The 19251-nt window shown below is 52.6% G+C and overlaps 1 protein-coding gene across 1 annotated transcript in view; it reads left to right on the plus strand.

Annotated features, from left to right (window-relative positions):
- ERGIC1 (endoplasmic reticulum-golgi intermediate compartment 1) overlaps positions 1-19251 on the plus strand; it is a 106140-nt gene that overhangs the window by 56063 nt on the left and 30826 nt on the right. The window contains exons 3-5 of the mRNA XM_007127542.4: positions 2054-2126; positions 12361-12455; positions 16252-16376. Of these exons, the coding sequence (XP_007127604.1) occupies positions 2054-2126; positions 12361-12455; positions 16252-16376 (293 nt within the window). The remainder of the gene's footprint in view (positions 1-2053; positions 2127-12360; positions 12456-16251; positions 16377-19251) is intronic.

Genomic DNA, 19251 nt, shown 5'->3' on the forward strand with positions numbered 1-19251 from the left:
CGGCATGTGGGGTCTTCCCAGGCCGGGGCACGAACCCGTGTCCCCTGCATCGGCAGGCGGACTCTCAACCACTGCGCCACCAGGGAAGCCCGGTGGCTTCTCTTGTTGCGGAGCACGGGCTCTAGGCGCGCGGGCTTCAGTAGTTGTGTTGCACGGGCTTAGTTGCTCCACGGCATGTGGGATCTTCCCGGACCAGGGCTCGAACCCGTGTCCCCTGCGTTGATAGGCGGATTCTTAACCACTCTGCCACCAGGGGAGCCCAGAACGTATCTTTGACTGTGCATTTTGCCATAGATAGATGATGATAATAATAATGATGGTGATGATGACAAATAACCTGGTTTCAGCATCAGTCAGGATGGCTCGGCCAACCAGGTACAGACTGTCAAGAATGTGGCCAAATCAGCAGGTGGTACTGAGAACTTTTCTTTGCGGGAAACTGAGGGTCAACCCACTTGCCAAATCACCTTCCCCAAATCACCACACCCTCCAAGGTCTCCCTGATGAAAATCCTAATAATGAGCTAATGCTTGAGCCATTATTACCTGCCAGGCACTATTTCAAGTCCAGTTTCTGTGTTGTGGAAATTGTCAAGCAGCCCCATAAGGCAAGTGCTACTACTGGTGCCATTTTACAGATGCGGAAACTGAGGCAGAGAGAGGTTAATTTAATTTACCCAGGGACACACAGCACGTGAGTAGTGGGACCACACTGTGTGAGCCATTGCCCATGACATGCCTCTATGATAAACCCAGATGAGGCACACTCAGCCCTTATTCTGTATTCTGGGGGCTGGCTCCCTGCCTTACACGAAACCTATTATTACCTCCTGTGTGCCTAGCCCCAGGCCAGGCACTGGAGCTGTGGAGTTTTTGCCTTCCAGGGTATCTATCAGTCTAGTGAAAGGGAGAGCCACAGATAACATTTGGAAGGTGTTCAGGTAGAGGCTGGGAACACAGAGGAAAGAGTGACCAGCTCAACCTCTCAGGGGTGGGGGAGCTTCTCACCAGAAGGGACATTTGAGTTGGGCCTCAACCTCCAAGGATGAGTAGGAGTTCACCAGGCAGAGAGGATGACCAAGGAAGAGGAGGGAAGATGGGGAAGGACATTCCAGACAGAGGAACCATAGCATATTTAGGGAACAGCACATGGCTCGAGGTCGCTGGGTGGTTAGATGTAGGGGGAGTATCTGGAGATGAGTTGAGGGCCAGCCCCTGGGGCACTCGTTATGTCCTGCCCCAAGGAGCGAGTCCAGGGTCACAAAATCCAACCTCATCAAGGGCCAGGCAGGCGAGATAAATCCAAGTCATGTGGGCCGACCCTGGAGCTCCATTCTGCTCTCTCTGCATTTCAGACTTGTAGGACCCCAACTCTTCACTCCCACAGAGAGTTGTCCCTTCTTTTGAAGCACAGCACTGGGTGTCCTCATGTTCTCGCCTCTGCTAGGGACACGGGCACAATGTTGATGGGACCACAGCGGGTGGTGATGGAGGGCAACCAACACTCTGCCTCAGCCTTGGAATCTGGGTGGCAGGAGGGGATGGTAGGGCCTGTAACAAACTGGTGAGCTCAGAGCCCCTGTGGGAACAAGGGCTTGAGTGTTCTGGAGCAGCCAGAAATCTGGACTTTTTTGTGAAATCTCTGGATTGTTCAGTGTCAACTCCAAATTTTAAAATATGCATCAGTCGAGCCAAACAGAACACATCTGTGGGCCACCGATTTGCAGCCCTTATTTTCTGACTGACTTCTGCATGAGAATGCTGTTATGGAGGGAAGGCAGGCTGGGCCCCTTGGAGGATCTGCCTATTTGGGGGGCTGGGGGGCTGGGGAGGTCCACACGTGAGGGTCAGATCAGTTCCAAAGGTAGTCTACCTTTCTTACAGTGGGGCTGCTTCACATTGAGGCCAAGAGTAAGAAGGGACTTTGGGGAGGGTCTGTGGGCCTCTGTCCCGCTCCCTGTAAGCAACTTTTCTCTGAGGGCAGGGTCAGGGGGCTGGCTTCCCTCCGTCAGTGCCCACCACCCTTAACTGGGTGTCTGTGTTGTTTCTTCCAGTCTCTATCTGCTGCTGCCTCTTCATCCTCTTCCTCTTCCTCTCGGAGCTCACCGGATTCATAACGACAGAAATGTAAGTTACATCGCCCACTGGTGAGGCATTCCAGAGCTTCTGGTGACCCCAGATGAGAAGAGAGAGGGGCTTTACAAAGGAGAGAAACCTCCGAACCTTCTACCTCCTGTTTCCAAGCCTGTGGCATCAGTCACTCCTCTGTTTCTTAAAAGGGTTTTAAAGCCAGAGCGAAAACCAACATTGCTTTGTTAAAGCTGAAGAGAAAACTTTGGTTCCCTTCTGGGGTCAGGGAGGCACCTCCCGGGTCCGCAGATGAACAGAAATCATTTGCTCGTGTTTGCCGTCCCTATGTTTGGCCAGTGGGCTTTTTTCCCTCTGAGTCATCACAGGGTCGTTTGATGTTAAAGCTGGAGGAAGTCAGAGAAAAATGGGGACAGCTTTCTACCCAAGGCGGTGGAGGGGGCGGGGTTCTGACATCGGAGCCTGGCCCCCTCAACCGAGCCCCCTTCCGTGTCCTAGGCCCACACTGGGTGAGGAGTCAGCATGGGCTTCCTGGCAGCGGGTTGACGCACTGTGAATCCATCCACAGTTCCTAGAATCATCTGTTGTTCAGATAACCTAGTAAATGCTCTGGGGCCTGTGTAACGCCGAATGCCATTGGAATTATTCAGTCACAGCCTCATCAGATGCCCCTCTGAGATGAATTAGACCCAGAAGTTTCCTGCCTTCACCTCTGGCTTCCAAGCCTCTGTATTTCCATGTTTATAACCCAGAAACTCATCACGGGGCTGGGCTCTGGCCACCCACTCCCCTGTCCAACACTGGAATTTTCTTTTTCACTCATGGAATTTCTTGGTTTCCTGTGCCTCCCTGTCAGCCACAAGACAATAGGAAACTGAAAACATAGCTGCTCAGCCCAAGGTGGTCCCTGTTGCTCTGTAACCATTACCGCCTTAATCCTCAAACAGCCCTGGGAGGTAGTTGTCCCCTCTTTATAGATGAGGAAACTGAGGCTCAGAGAGGTGAGGGGACTGGTCCACTGTCTTGCCCACCGCCCCCCCACACCCCAACTCGTTTCTGAATATAGCTTTCCGTCCTCCTCTGACGTGGGAGAGTTTGTCTTCCCTGTCTCTCTGATACTGTTTTTAACCTGATGGCACCAAGGCCCCAGGAGCCTCATAGAGTGTTGGAAAGAGCACTGGACAAGGCCTTGGGAGATCCAGGGCCAGGTCCTTGCTCAGTTACTACCTGCTCTGTGACAGGTGGCAAGTTGCCAAACCTCTCTGGGTCCCAGTATTTCTGGCCAAACAAGGGAGGGTACATCAGAGGCAAGGCTTCCTTCCAGTTCTGGGGAAGCTTGTCTGCTTCCCAAGACATAACTCCGTGACCAGGCAGGGGTCAGACAAGGAACTTTGTTCCCCCTGGACTCTGTCCCAGTCAAGTGTGCACATTTGGGCCACTGGATATCTCACGGGTCATCCCATCATGATTTGGAGGTGGAAGCAGGGAGAGCAGCCAGAAATTGAGACCTGCTGGCATTATGAAGGACCTGCTGTGTGCCAGGCACCTGTTGGTCTCTCCAGGTCACACCCCATTCCCTGGGAGGGGGGCTTCTGTGCAGGCCTCTCATGTTCTGAGCCAGGTGAGAAGCGGTACCCAGGTGACAGCAACAAGGAGGGAGCCCTGACCGTATCCCAGGTGCCAGGTGCAAGGCTTTACCTATTCCAGGCAGGGACACTAGCAAGTGCAAAGACCCTGAGGCAGGAATTACCTGGTGTATGTGAAGACAGAGAGCTGGTGTGGCTAGAGCAAAGTAAGCAAGAAGGGAGAGTAGAATATGGAGCAGGTGGACCCGAGTCAGGCCGGGCTCTGTACAGTGCCATGGATTAATGGAGATCATCCTTGGTCCTGAGCCCTCAGAAGTCAGGCACCAGGTCTGTCCGATTCACTACCATGTGACTGCATGCTCAGCGAAGCTAAAAATGTAGGCAGTGGACACAGATGGTCCACAAGCAAACACAACGGAATGTATCAATTAGTGATAAGGGCTCTGAAGAAAAAACAAAGCAGGATAGGAGATGGAGAAGGTATGGGATATTTTGTGAGGCTTTAACAAGATTATTTACCTTGAAAGGTGCTTAACATAGTGCCTGATATACTTTAAGATCCATACCGCTTCAGGCATTTATTCATTTCATATTTCTTCCCTGTCTAACAGGAAAAAGGTTGTAAGGCCACTCAGCACCTGTCATGTAATGAGTACTCTGTGAGTGTTAATTTTTCTGTCTCCCCCCTTGAGTTAAGAAGGGGCCTCCCTCATCTCCAGCTGACATTCTGAGAGGCAATTCATTCAGCCGATCATCAGCTTAGCCCATAGTGAGGCAGAGTGCCGAGGCAGCACCTCGACAGGTAAATTTGGACGTCAGAGCTGGTGACTGCTGCAGGAGGAGCCCCGCTGCTGTGTGCAGGGCACTTGCTCAAGCCCGGACAGCTCACTCCATTTACCAGGGCAGGACTCACTTCTTTCTCAAGAGCACAGTGTGTCCCCACTGCTCTGTCCCCTTTCCCTCTCCAGGACTTCCTCTTCCTGGCTCCTGGCGGCATTCTGAACACGCTGGTCCCACCACACCCCCGGAGAGGAAGAAAGATGAGGGGAATCAAAACACGAGGGGCCATTCATTCAGTGTTTGCCTTGTGTCTGGCCCTGGGCTAATAAGCACTTCCCCACCGGCAGTGAGAGGGCTGAGGAGAGGCAGAGCAGTGGCTGGTGAGAAGAGAGACCTGTCCGGGCCAGAGGCTCCATCCATGATGATGCAGTGACCCTAATGCCTCCTTTCTCTCTGCGGCCTTGTGACCAAGGTGCAAGAGTCACCCAAAGGGAGTCCTCGCGGGCGAGGGCTCCACAGGAAAATCCAGATGACAGAGGATTGCACCTTGGTGTCCTTCCTCTATCGGAAGCTTCTCCGACCCCCGGGAAGCCCTACTGATCCGGGAAGGACCGCAGGTCACAATTCTTTTCCTTTTCTGGGTGGCTGGCCCTCCCTGGCAGTTTTGTGACCACAGTGGGTTGGCCTCCCCACCCCCGCCATGAGATTGTAACCCAAGGAAATGAGGTCACTTCTCGTTGGATCAACATTGCTCTAACGCTGGCCTGTGGTTATCAGTGACATAAGAGGCTATTCTGGCCCGGCCCGGTGGGGAGGGAAACCTGTTTGGGTGATTGGACTTCAACCTGGACATTAATTATCCTTGGGAAAGTGGCCCCCCAGGGTGCCCTGAGGCTCTGTGTTTGTAGGGCAGCGGCATCCTGCTCCTCAGAGAACGTGGCCACAGAACATTCCAGTCTGTGACTGCCCAGGCTCTGGCTGCTCTTAATTATTAACCTGATGAGAATTTATAATAAGAAAATGTAGTTACTGGAACTCTCCATTGATCATTTATAGCTTAATACAACTCAGACTTTTCAGTTGTGATTTATAATAGGCAACCACATGCCAGCCACCTAAGCTAGCACTTTACAATGCTCATCTTATTTAAAGGTCACAAAACTCCTTGAGCCAAGTACTACTGTTGACATTAGTCTCACTTTATAGCTGGGGAAACTGAGGCACCAGGAAGCTAAAACCACAGTGCAGTTAGTAAGTGGTTAGAGCGAGAGTCAAACCCAGGCCTGGGGCTTCCCTGGCGGTCCAGTGGTTAGGACTCTGCACTTCCACTGCATGGGGCACAGGTTCGATCCCTAGTCAGGGAACTAAGATCCCACATGCTGTGTGGAGTGGCCAAGAGGGAAACAACAACAACAACAACAACAACAACAGCCGGGCCTGTCTGATGCCAAAGCCTAGAATTGGTACCCAGACCCCCATATCCCGTCCTTTTCTGCCCAGAGCATTTTGGAGCCCCACGGACATGGCAGCTGCTGCTTTTTGGTCAGAATAGTTCACTGGGAGACTTGGATGCGCCCTTCTGGGGGGAGGTGGCCTCACAGGCAGGAAGCCATTGCCCACCGAGTTGGAACTTAGATGTTACCTTGAACTGTGTCCTCACACACTCTAGTAGCAGGCCCAGAGTGGGTAGGCCAGTAACCTAGCCAGGAGGAGGAGCTCAACGGCTCCCTAGGAGCCCAGCTTACCCACTCTGATGCCTGGATTGTGAGCCAGGGCCGGGTAGAAAGCCATGGTCATCACGTGGAGGAGCAATGGGAGGCCTGAAGGCTTCTGAGCATAGAGTGATGGGATGGGGTTCGTGCCTCGGAAAGATCACCTCTTGCAAAGATGGGTTTGGGGCGGGGTGACTCTGGAGTCCAAGGCCTGGTGAGGGGGCTGGGCAATGACCCACGGCAGAGGGGCTGAGGGTCCCAGGGTGATGGCTTTGGAGAAAGGGGTCGGGGCAGGACTAGGTGGCTGCAAAGAGATGCTTTGGGGACATCTGCCTGGTAGGTAATAGGTACACTTACTTACATCTGGAACGGTCCGGATTTAAAACTCAAGGTCCCAGAGAACTTGCTTGCATAACCTCACCCCTCCCCTCCCACTCCCGCCCCAAGCCCTTTACTGCGAGCCTCACTGCTGGGTAAGTTTCCATTAGATCAAGTTATTAAGCATGGAGGTCAGCGACTTTGGGCAGGAATCCGAAGTATTCAAGCGCTCTTCTAAAAGCAAATAAAATTGTTTTCTATAGATGTCATTGGACTCACTGCCTCAGCCTAGAATTTCAAGGCCCTCCGTTACATTCCACCTACTCTCCCCCGACCCAAACCTCCCCGGTCCCTTTCTTCCTCTCCCTACATGGCCACTGCTTAGTGACCCCCATGCAGTCCGACGCAGTCTGGCGTCCCCCACCTGGAATGTGCCCCCCACCCCACCCCCAAACAGAGGTTGTGAGCACGAGCTCTCTGCTGTCGCTCAGGGAGCCCTCATCCGGGGCAGGGCTGCGGGTGGGGAGGAGGCGGATGCTGCAGCTCCTGAGGTGTGGTGGGTAGAGATGACAGAGGGAGGCTTGAGGGACACAAAGGGAGTGGAGCCCTTAGCACCTCCTGTCCTGTAGGTACTTGGGCCATGGGTGGTGTGGGGTGGGCATCTGCAGATTATCAGAAAGATGGTGGCCCCTGCATCGCAGGTCTGTTTGGGGGCCACCTGCCTCTCTGCCTTTCATTGATCCTGCCCCACCCAGTGGAATGTGGTGGGAAAAGCGTGGCTCTGGGCATCAGTGGCTCCAGCGTCCAGTCCTGCCCCTGCCTCTTGCTGGCTGTGTGATCTTGGTCAATCTTTTATCTTCCTTCCTCTGAGCCCAGTTTCATCCATGTGAAAAGAGAACAGTAACTCCTATTAAACGCTGGCTTGCTGTTTAAATGAGATAGTACTGATATATGTGAAAGGCCCCAGCATAGTGCCTGGCACCAACTGGGTGCTCAGAACCGGGACATCTTGGATTAGTTATAAGCAAGGCAAGCTTTTGTGTGGGCCTTAGAATATACCAGGGGCCTTGCACACATGTTTAATCCTCACCACAGTGCTGTGAGGTGGATCCTGTCGCTGTGCCTGTGATTATCAAGTCAGTAAACATTGTGATATTAATGATAACAATAAAAGTAGTGAACATTCATTGGGCACATACTATTTTCTAAGATTATGTCTATGGTTGTCCCTATTTCACATCTGGGGAAATTGAGGCTGGTGAAGAAGGCAAAGCCCCTTGTAGGAGGTCAGCCAGCCAGTGGGTAGCAGAGCTAGGATTTGAACCCTGAGAGCATGGAAATCCAACACGCCGCCGCCTTATTCTCTTTACCCAGAGGGGCCTGTGCTCTGTGCTAGGCCCTCAGACACAAATGATCACATGCACACCCCTGGCCTCGGGACAGCCTGCAGCTTTACTGCCAGTCCTCACACAGGCCTGTGAAGTAGCTAGAACCCTTATCCCTCTTTTTCTCCTTTTCTTCCTCTCCTCTTTCCTTTTTTCCTTTCCTTCTTTCTCGTGAGGTATGTGTATAATGTACAAACGGCAAAGTGCACGAATGTTAAAGGTGAGGCTTGATGAATGCTTGCCTGTGTTCACACCCGTGTCACCATCGCCCCATCAAGACAACACGTCTCCACCTCCTGGGAGGTTCCCTGGAGCCCCCTCCCAGTCAGGAACCACCACCACCACTGTTCTGACTTTTATTACCATAGATTGATCTTGCCTATCTTCAGACTTCATAGAAAGCTTTCCCAGTTTTACAGTGGAGGAAACCGAGGCGAAGCAACTAGTCCCAGGTCCCCCAGCTTCCAAGTAGCAGAGCCAGGAGGTGAGCCCACATCTGTCTGCCACTGCCCCATGGGTTCTCATCACTTATGCTGGTGACAAGGAGGAGTCAGGCCCACAAGAGCCCCCAAACAGCAGTGGTGAATCCACAAAAAGCATTGATTTTCCCTCCAGGTGGGCTGATTTCTAGCCTCTGTTTGCCTTTTAAAATCAGTTCAGCCAATAACATTAACTAGCCTTGGCAGGCGCCTGTGAGTGGTGCTGAGGGCAAGCCTGCAGCGCTGGCATGGGGTGGCAGGAGGCCGGGGGCCCCGGAACATTTTCCTTGGACGTGGAAGGCGGCTGTATTGACCTCATTGGGCGGGCGGCACAGGTGATTGAACCGTGTTTATCCCGCAGCCCAGAGCCCTTCTGGAAGGTGCCTGGGAGCAGCCAGTCCTGGCCTTACGTAACCAGACTGGCCCCAAGCTCTGCAGGCCAGTGAGTTTTCCATCTCCTCCCCAGCACTTCGGCCCCTGGGAGCCTGGGCTCCGTGGGCTGGGAGAGGCCTCCTGGGGCCTCGAGGGTGAGCTCACCTTGGTGCCACACCTGGGATTCACCTCGCTCTGTGTTGAGGTCACCTCCAGAGGATTGCCAGGGGATGACATCATCCCACAATCCCTCAGTGATGTGCAGGGGCCTAGCCTCCCAGGTAGGAAAGGTGAGTAGCTTCGAGGAAGAGTCTCACTCAGCTGGGAAGGGAAGCTGGGGGCTCTCCCTCCGTGATGTTCTGTTAATCACCCAGTGATCTCATTACTCAGAAACCCTACAGAGCTGCGGATTAAGGCAGGGGTAGAAATTGGGCACTGAAGGCTTAAGAAAGAGCCTTTGGCTGTGAAGAAGTTGATTTTCCTCCAGCATAACCTCCTGTGGTCCCCATCGTTCCCCTGCCGCTGGCTCATTTGTTCTTCCTGATCTCTGACGTGGGCCAATGCTGTGAGCCTGCCAAGCCCAGGCCCCTGTCTCCTCTCTCACACCCTGTGGCCTCAGAGGGCACGGGCCCCGCTCAATTTCTCCTTTGACCGTGGATGCTGAGGGTGAGAGGGAGGGGAGGCAGCATGAGCCGTGGAGAGCCTGGTGGAGGGCAGACCTGAGTTGGGGTTCCATCTTGGCCGGCTCTTGCTGTGTGGCCTTGGGGCTGGAACTCACCTTCTCTGAGCCTCAGTTTCCTGGTTCTAAAATGGGGATCAGTGGAATTCCCTGGCGGTCCAGTGGTTAGGACTCCATGCTTCCACTGCAGGGGGCACGGGTTTGATCCCTGGTCGGGGAACTAAGATCCCGCGTGCCGCGTGGCGCAGCCAAGATAAATAAATAAATAAAATGGGGATCAGGAGATTTCACAGGAGCAGAAGGGATAAGATGAATGCACATAGGCCTGATTGGGGCCTTTCCTGGCTTAAATGGCCTGGAGGCCCAGCGATCTGAAGGCTAAACCGAGTCTGTTGCTCTCTTGTCTCTGGGGACATCCTTGTGACCCCCACAAGGAAACAAGCTCTAGGTATCTTTTTGAGCCTACCTTTTCTTGTTAATTGAACATCAGCTGTATCACACTAGGAGCCAGGGGCACAAAGACAGGGTCTTAGTAAAAATGAAGTGCCCTTGCCCTGGCCTGACTCATTCTTTCCCAAAGAAGTGGCCATTCACAAGGCTCTCTTAGAGACCAGTTGTTTAGAGCTGACAGTCCTTTATTTTACAGCCTGTGGGCAGGACCCACGGGGCCTGATTCATGTTTAAAATAACCACAGCCCGGCCACCTCAAGCACTGCCCTGTAGCTGCCCATTAGGCTGTGGCCGTTAGAATCGGTGCCCTCTCCCCGTGGGGAGTTTACCTGGGAATCAGAAGTGAGCTTCAGCCACAGCCATCTGGTGTCCACTCAGCAGCTCCTCGGCAGTGTCTCCAAGTCACCTTGAGCTCGGCACGGCCGTATGGAACTCGGTACCTTTCCCTCCCCAATAGTCCGGCTCCTCTTCCAGGGGCTCCCAGCCCAGTGAATGGTTCCAGAAAGAAACGTGGCCGTCTGCTTGCATGCCTCCCTCGACCCGCCCCTGTGCCCTGTCCATCAGCGAGTCCTGGCTGCTCCTTACGCCATACCTGCATCCTTCCCTCCTCTCCATCCCCACCACTCTGGGTCCAGGCCACCGTCTCTGACCTGCACCACTGCAGCAGCCTCCCAGGTCTCCCTAGTGCACAGGGCCCTCTGGTTGGTTCTAAGCCTCCAGAGGGATCCTATCAAAGTGCCAGCCTGACCATGCTGCTGTGCTTAGGATCCAGTCTGATGGCCTCTGGCCCACCTGACCTGGCCCCGACCCCTTCTCCGACTGCATCGCACCCACTTCCCTTTGCTCTGTGCTGCAGCCATGGTGACCTTTGTCCAATTACCCCAACGACCCATGCCCTTCCCGCTTCCAGACCTCTGCAGTGCTGTCCTGACGACTCTCCCTCCCTCTTTGCCAGGACAGCCTACTCATCCTTCAGACCTCAACTCCCAGAGATGGCTTCCCAGCCCACTCTCCCCAGGGGTCCATCACCCCATGAGTCCCTCCCACGGCACCCCACAGCTTTCCATCAAAGTTGGGATAAGGTGTTTGTTTAGGAGCTGAGTGGTCTCTCTAAGCTCAATGAAGGCAGAGACCGTGTCTGTCTGGTTCCTCGCTGTCTCTAGTGCCTGACAGGTAGTATGTGCTCAAAAAGTATTTGTTGAATACTTAGCATATTGCTAACAGATCCCAATGTGGTGCCATTGTCCCCAACAGCAAGGTGGCCTAGCTGTCCATGGAGCCACCTGCCTACACTATGCCCCCCCCGCCCCACCTAGATGCCCACGTCCCTGTCCCTGAGAGCTGCAGGTATGTTACCTTACATGGTAAAGGGAACTTTACAAATGTGATTATGTCAAGGGTCTTGAGATGGGGGATGATCCTGGGTTATCCAGGTGGGCAGGATGGAATCACAAGAGTCCTTACAAGAGGGAGTTAGGAGGTCAGAGAGGAGAGAAGATGCCCTGCGGCTGGCTTGGAAGATGGAGGAAGGGGCTATGAGCCGAGGCCTCTAGAAGCTGAAAAGGGCAAGAAAACCGATTCTGCCCAGGAGTACAGCCCTGCAGACCCATCTCAGACTTCGGACCTCCAGAAGTATAAGAGAAAAAATGTGTATTGTTTTTTTTTTTTTTTTTTTGGTGGTACGCGGGCCTCCCTCTGCCGTGGCCTCTCCCGCTGCGGAGCACAGGCTCCGGACGCACAGGCCCAGCGGCCATGGCCCACGGGCCCAGCCGCTCCGCGGCATGCGGGATCCTCCCAGACCGGGGCGCGAACCCGGTTCCCCTGCATCGGCAGGCGGACGCGCAACCACTGTGCCACCAGGGAAGCCCTATGTGTATTGTTTTAATCCATTAACTTTGTGATAATTCATTCCAGCAGCCACAGGAAAGTAATATATGTATTAGTCTAGCTGTGTCTCGGGCTTTGTGAGAGCCTGGGTGAGGATGAGTACCCAGAGAATCCTTGACTTCCCAGCTGGCTGGGGGGTTGGGAGGGTGGGGAGTTGAGTGGGGGGAGCTCAAGAGAGGAGGGAGTCAGGAACCGTGTGCCTGTTGGTACCAGGCCCTGATCCCTAGAACGGTCTCAATTCTCATGTGAGTGTTCAGAACACCCCATTAACAGTGCGTGTTGGTATCCCCATTTAACAGAAGGGTTCACAGAGGTGAAGTTATCTGCCCGAGTTCCATAGAAAAGTGGCAGAGTCAGGATTGGAAAATGAATCCGTCTGACTCCATGCTCTTGCCACCATCCCATCCAGTCCTCCTCCCCTCCTTCTAAGGGGTAAGGCCCGCATTTGGAGAGCGCCACAGAGATGGGAGCCCTGCCCCCCTCTGCCTGAGCAGGTCCAGGCTTCCCCCTGATGGGAGTCTGGGTTGTCTGAGCAGTGGTCACCAAGTGAAGTGTCCCTGGCTGTCCCCTGCAGCCAGGATGGGTGTCCCTATCTCACCAAGGCTCCTGTACTTGTCTCCTTCAGTGTGAACGAGTTGTACGTCGATGACCCGGACAAGGACAGCGGGGGCAAAATTGACGTCAGCCTGAACATCAGTCTACCCAATTTGCACTGTGAATGTGAGTATTCCTCGCAGCCCTCTGCTCCGGCAAGACACTTCCTCTAGACAGTGCTGTGTGTGCAGAAATGGCGAGATAACCAGGACAAGTTAAGTGGATGGCAAAGCTGCAAACAACGGGCAGCAGGAAACTCTCCCCACTTTTGTGGGGCAGGACGTAATCAAATGTGCATGCACTTGGATGTTTTTTGGAATAAAAAAACACGAGACACTGCCAACGGTTTACCTCTGGAGAGTAGCCATGTTGCAGGGGGGGGTGGGGGTGTCTCTGAGGTCAAGCTCCCAAGAAGTAAAACCTAGATTTTCTGCAAGTGGTTTATTGAGAGAGGGCTCCCAGGAAGAACCTGTAACGGCATGAGGGAGGTGAGAAGACAGGCAGAGGTGTGCATTCAGCTGACGTCTAATTGCGGCCTGATCCCACGGGGAGCCAATGGCATGTGAATGACATCATAGTCTGTCTCGCCTGGTAGCAAGGGGGCTGGGCTGTTAGTATCCATATCCTCGGCTGATGGGTACAGGGTGGTGTGTGGGGATGGGTGGGGGCCGTGTAACCTCCCAAGCATCCCAAGGCAAGGGGACCTCCAACCAGCCAAGAGCAGTCACCAGGAGAAGGATGCAGCTCTGAGCTGTTAGCAGCCGTGGGAAACATCCTTTTTGACGTCACACTCCATTGTGTGTCTGTGTGTTTTGTTTTGTTTTGTTTTACTTTCTGTGTTTCAACCAGGAGAATGAATTACCTGTGTAAAACAAAACCTATTGGGAGTCTGGTTTAGAGTCAGATTCTGGCTCCTTTGTTTACTAAAACTGTGTGACCCTGGCTAAGGTGACCCCTCCGGGCCTCAGTTTCCTCAACTGTGAAATGGGCATAGTGCCATCTCTTGCTTGAGGTTGTTGGGAGGATCTAATGAGCTGGTTCCTAGATTTGTTAATGAGCAGACTGGGTTTCCAGCTGTCCCTCTGCCCCAGCCTGGCACGGACCCCATGCAGGCCCTTTTCCTCCTTCTACTCCCTTCCTTCCTCCTGAAAGGCAGAACATTGGGCGGGTCTGTGGCAGAGATAGGGAGAGATTCAGCTCTGTTATTGCTTTTGGTGAGAATTACATCACACTTTTGAATGCGCAGTGGGCCCCGAGCCAGGGAACCTGTTGAAATGGGTTGGTTTTATTTTTATTTTTTCCCTTTCTCTCAGAAAAATAATTTGTCTGGCAGCTTCTCATTCAGGAGTTGGTTGTGTCTCTGGAGCAAGGAAATTCATAGGCCAGGGGACTGGGACCAGGGGGGCAGGGGCAGGAAAGGATGTGGTTCCAGGCTTGGTCCCAGCTCCAGGCGGTGGCCCAGGAGGGGTGGGCGACCTGAAGCTGCTGGCTGTGCTGATCCACCGGGCCCTGCCCACCCCAGCGGCTCCCACTAGAGCCCCGCACTTAGGCTTTTCTTTAAAAGAACTTCGAATTTTTATTATAGGAAAAAGAAAATGCATGTTCACTATTATACCTTTGGAAAATCCAGAGCAGCAGAGAGAGAAGTCGCCCATAATTCCACCCCCGCTGACAACATCAGTTGACATTTGATGCCGTTCCATCCCGTTGGCCTTCCGTTCCCTGCATTTCTAAACATGGCTGAGATCATGCTGCCTGTGCAATCTCATATCCTGCTTTTAAAAATAATCTTTTTCTGGTGAACAGCTAATACAGGGATACATTTTTTTATTTTTTCAAAAGATACATGTTCAGAATACAGAAATATATAAAGAAAAAAGTAAAAGAAGTACGTGCTTCCCACATGCCAACCACCGCAGAGGAAGCCCCTGTTAGCAGTTGGGACCCCTTCACTCACCCCTATGTATCTCTGTCTGTCTGCAAACATATGTCATGTTTGGTGTTTTTTGTTTTTTTTTTTTTAATTTTTACATAATTGGGACCCAACTACAGGGAACCTTTCTGGGATTTCTTGTTTTTTCCATTTATATCTTGGAGCTATTCTTATATTACTCATAATATTAGTAAAATAATAACCACAGCTGCCATTTATTCAGCTCTTACTCGGGGGCAGGCCCTGTCCAGAATCCTCTGGCTGTGTTTGTGCCTTAAGATGAGAGGTGTTCTAGCAGAGTGGCCAAAGGGTGTGGGCTCTGGATCCAGACTCTGTGGGTTTCAACCCAAGAGCCGTTGTTTCTTAGCTGTGAGATCTCAGGCAAGTTACTTAACCTCTCTGTGCGTCAGTGTCCCCCAGTATAGGATGGGTCTGATAATATTATCTTCCCCACAGGGATGTTCAGATGGTGCCTTCTTATGGAAAAGGCACTTGGAAGAGTGTCTAGCCCATAGTAAGTTCCGTTTTAATTTTTTTAATCCTTGCAAGCCTAGGATAGAACAAGCAACTGAGGCACAAAAAGGTTAGGTAACTTGCTCGAGGTGCCACGGTGTAGGGGCAGAGCCAGGAACCACAGGATAGGACAGACAGGACAGCCCAGACAGCCCCAGAGCTGAGACTGCCCCTCCCCACATATGGGTTTACCTCATTCCTTGTACCCACTGTACAGCATTCCGGAGGGGGCTGTGCCATTGACCAGTCCCCCGTTGACAGGCAGTTGGGTTGCTTCCAGTCATCACAATTTCAAATAAGGTTGCCCAGAGCCTTGTGCACACGTCTGGATGCGTGTGTGTCTGGAGGACGGTCTCCCCGGGGGTGGAACTGCTGAGTCAAACGGGGACCTGCTTGCACTTCTTTTAATCCGAACATTATGAAATCAGCATTTCCCACGTACGACAGACCCGGAAGCATCATTTTTAGTGGCGCATCACACTCCCTTCTACGGATGGGCCCTCGCATACTTCCATGCCCGTTGACGAATACCGGGTTCTTCCCATTTTTCCCTTTTACAGTCACAGCTCGCTGAAAATTTCTTCCAGCTGCTCTTTCCCTGTATCGCAACCTGCTTTCTAGCGCTCCTATCAGGGAAATCTCTGCATTTCCATAGTTTACAGGGATCCTCGCTTGCCTCTTGGACCATCTCAGGGAATACAGTTGGCTTGGGCCTGCCCATTGGGCCTGCCCATTTTGCAGATTAGGAAGCTGAGTCACAGTAGGTGATGGAGAGTCACATTGGAGTCAGGACCAGGACTCCAGGCCCCAGGCTTCCCATTTAGTGCACTGAGGAACCCAGAAAAGTGCCCACACTCCTGGAGGGCAGGGCCTGGAGGAGCGGGTATTGGGTAAAGGAAGGTGTGAATGAATGACTGCCTGAGCCTGAATGATGCCCAGGGAACCCAGAGACTGTCTGAGATCTAGTAAGTGCTGACATTTATTATGTACTTGCAGAAACTAGCACACCATTGTAAAGCAATTATACTGCAATAAAGATGTTTAAAAAAAAAAAAGTCAAGTAAAACATTAATAAGTACTTTAAAAAAAAAAAAAAAAAAGGCAGGGCCAGGATTCAGACCACCTCCTAAGCCTGACCCTCTGCTGCCTCCCTGCAGCCTCACAGTTAGCAGGCTCTGCACCCCTGCAGCCTGCAGTCCTCCATCCCTGGCCCACTTAGCTACTGCCTTCCCCGACTCTTTCCAGCCGGCAGTGGCGGGGGACAGGAACGCTCGCTCGCTCTCGGTCCAGCCATCACTTTCTCCTCCTCCTCTGCTGGCTGACCCTTTCTCTGTGGCTCTGGGCCCTAGACTGTGAGCTCCCGGATGGCCGGGGGCCCTGCCTGTCCATGAAGTGGATGAATGAGGGGTCCCGAGAGGAGGGGACTGGTCCCGTTTTCCTGGATGTTTGTGACTCTTCTCTCCTTGCCTCCTGCAGTGGTCGGGCTCGACATCCAGGATGAGATGGGCAGGCACGAAGTGGGGCACATTGACAACTCGATGAAGATCCCGCTGAACAGCGGGGTGGGCTGCCGCTTCGAGGGGCAGTTCAGCATCAACAAGGTACAGAGACCCTGCCTGGTCCCCTCTCACCTTGCTCCCCATCCCCGTGGTCCCCTTCCTCCCTGGAAGCTGGATGGTGGAGCTGTGTGCCCACTTGCCCTACCCCGTGTCCAGAGCCCTGGCAAGCTGAGGGCCAGCATTCAGGCACCTGGCAGTTCCTGCTGAGAATCTGGGGTGGGGGGGGTGGGTTTCAGGCTCCCTGAGGTTTGGAGCCCCAGCTGGCTGGTTCAGGAAGGAGCTACTTCTCTCCCCAACGCAGAAGGAGTGGGTAGTGAGAAGACGGTAGAATCGGCAGCCCTGAGCCTGAGTGTGCATCCTAGCCCTACCCCCTCTTGGCCAAGGAATGCCCTCCAGGTCACTAGACCTGTCTTAACCTCAGTTTTCACACCTTTAGGCTGAGGATGTGATGATATAATAATATGATACCTTCTACTTTACAAAGTGTATGTGATGATTAAATGAGCTATTACACATTCATTCATTCAAAACACTTTCATGGAGCACCTGCTGTGTTCCAGGGTGGGTTACTGGCTCTGGGCAATGCCTGGACTAGGTGGGCAGCGTTCTTGCACTGGCGGGGCTTCCGTTCTAGTGGAGCGAGGCAGATAGTGTGCAAACTGAAAAGCATTTCAGTGGGTGGTAAGTGCTGTGATGAGGAATGAAACGGGAGGAGTGAGAGTGGATGGGTTTGAAAGTACCTGGTCAGCTCCAAGGGACCATTCAGGTATTGCTGTTGTTTTGTCGCTAGAACCAGGACCTTCAGATCCTGAGTTAAAGGTGTGAGCGCAGTGCATTTGGGAGAGCTGGGGAATCCCGGCAGCAGCTAGCACTCTTCTTGGCTCTTTTTTCTATACGATTTATTTACTTATTTGGTTGTGCCGGGTCTTAATTGCAGCGCATGGCGTCTTCATTGCCGCACACAGGATCTTTGTTGTGGCACGTGGGATCTTTAGTTGCTGCATGCAGGCTCTTAGTTGTGGCGTGCGGGATCCAGTTCCCTGACCAGGGATTGAACCCAGGCCCCCTGCGTTAGACGCACGGAGTCTTAACCACTGGACCAACAGGGAAGTCCCTTCTCGGCTCTTTTTATTGCAGTGGAGCCTCTCAACAACCCTGTGAGTTGGCACCATTTTACAGATGAGGAACCTGAGACCCAGAGAGGTTAAGTATCTTGGCCAAGGTTGCACAGCTATCCCCATGTCCCACAACTCCCCTTCCCAATCCCAGCCAGGCTGAGCCACTGGCTTCTGCCTACCTTCCTATAGCCTCTGCTCAGATGCCCTTCCTCTAATCCCTGCCATCTCAGTCAGAGGTTGCAAACTCACTGGCCACACACCACCCAAAAACCAGTTACATTTGCCCCATACAGTATTCAGATCCATCAGAGCCAATATCAAAAGACCGGGAGTCCAGATTTCTGGCTTTTAAAAGTCAGAGGCTCTAGCCGCACTGGGCCCGAGTTTCACTGGAAACAACGATCTGGAGCTAATGACCCCTTTAGACAGTGTGCCCTCCTTCCTGCAGTCCCTGCTGGATGGCTGCGAGGCTTGGCCCAGATGCTTGGGACACCTGGACCTGTCTCTCTGTCTCCATGTGGTCTCTCCACGTGGTCTTCTTCCGTGACAGCTCAGGGCTCCTTAAGTGCTAAAGCAGAGACTATCACTTCTGCCAAACTTTATGGCTTAACAGGAATTAGGTGCCGGCCCGGGTTCCATGGGGGCGGGGGGGACCACCCAAGGGTGCGGGTGCTGGGAGGTGTGGTTCACGGGGACTCTCTTTGCTGATTAGCTACCACACAGGGTCTTTGCTGTGCCCCGTGATTAGGATTTATGGTGCTTGTGATGGGAGCCATTTGAAGGTTTTAAGCAGGGAAGCAATGCAGTCGGATTTATGCTTTATAACCGCACTGTCCAATACAGTAGCCACCAGCTCCGTTTAAGTTGATTAAAATTAAGTAAAATTCAGGCCCCCAGTCTCACTAGCCACACTGCAGGCGCTCCATAGCCACATGTGGCTAGTGGCTACCGTGTTAGCACAGGTAAGAAACATTTCCATCATCAGGGAGGGTTCTCCTAGACAGCAAACCTTTAGAAAGATCACTCTGTCATCTGTTTGGGGAGAGACTGGACAGGACCAAGAGCAGAGGTCACAGACAGTGCTTGTGGCAGTGGCATTGGAGAGAAGGGTCCAGATTAGGGAGATGGAGTCAACAAGACTTACTGATCAATTGGTGTGGGTGGTGAGGGCAGGAGTGGAATCAGAGAAACCTCTTAGGTTTTTGTCTTGACAACCAGGCAGTCCCATTTTCTAAATATGGAAGCTTGGGAAAGCATGGATTCTGTGCGAGGTGGGGCTGGGACTCGGTCCTTCAGTTTTGGACACATTTCATTCAGGATTCCCATTAGAGATGTTAAATTGGAAGTTGAGGGGGTGCTTGTGGAGTGCAAGAGAGAGCGCTGGGCTGGAGATGTAAAGGTAGGAGTCATCGGTAAACAGATGATGTTGGCCTTCATAGGTCTACATCAGTGCTACTCAGAGTGGGGCCCTCAGATTGCAGCAACGTGGATGGACCTAGATGATTATTCTACTAAGTGAAGTAAGTCAGACAGAGAAAGACCAATACCATGCGATATCACTTATATGTGGAATCTAAAATATGGTACAAACTTACCTGCAAAACAGAAACAGGCTCACAGACATAGAGAACAGACTTGTGGTAATCAAGGGGGAGGGATAGTGGGGAAGGGATGGATTGGGAGTTTGGGGTTAGCAGACGCAAACTATTATATATAGAATGGATAAACAACAAGGTCCTACTGTATAGCACAGGGAACTAACTATATTCAATATATAAACAACAAGGTCCTACTGTACA

The sequence above is a fragment of the Physeter macrocephalus genome, chromosome 2 (genome assembly GCF_002837175.3).
Source record: "Physeter macrocephalus isolate SW-GA chromosome 2, ASM283717v5, whole genome shotgun sequence".
Lineage (NCBI taxonomy): Eukaryota > Metazoa > Chordata > Mammalia > Artiodactyla > Physeteridae > Physeter > Physeter macrocephalus.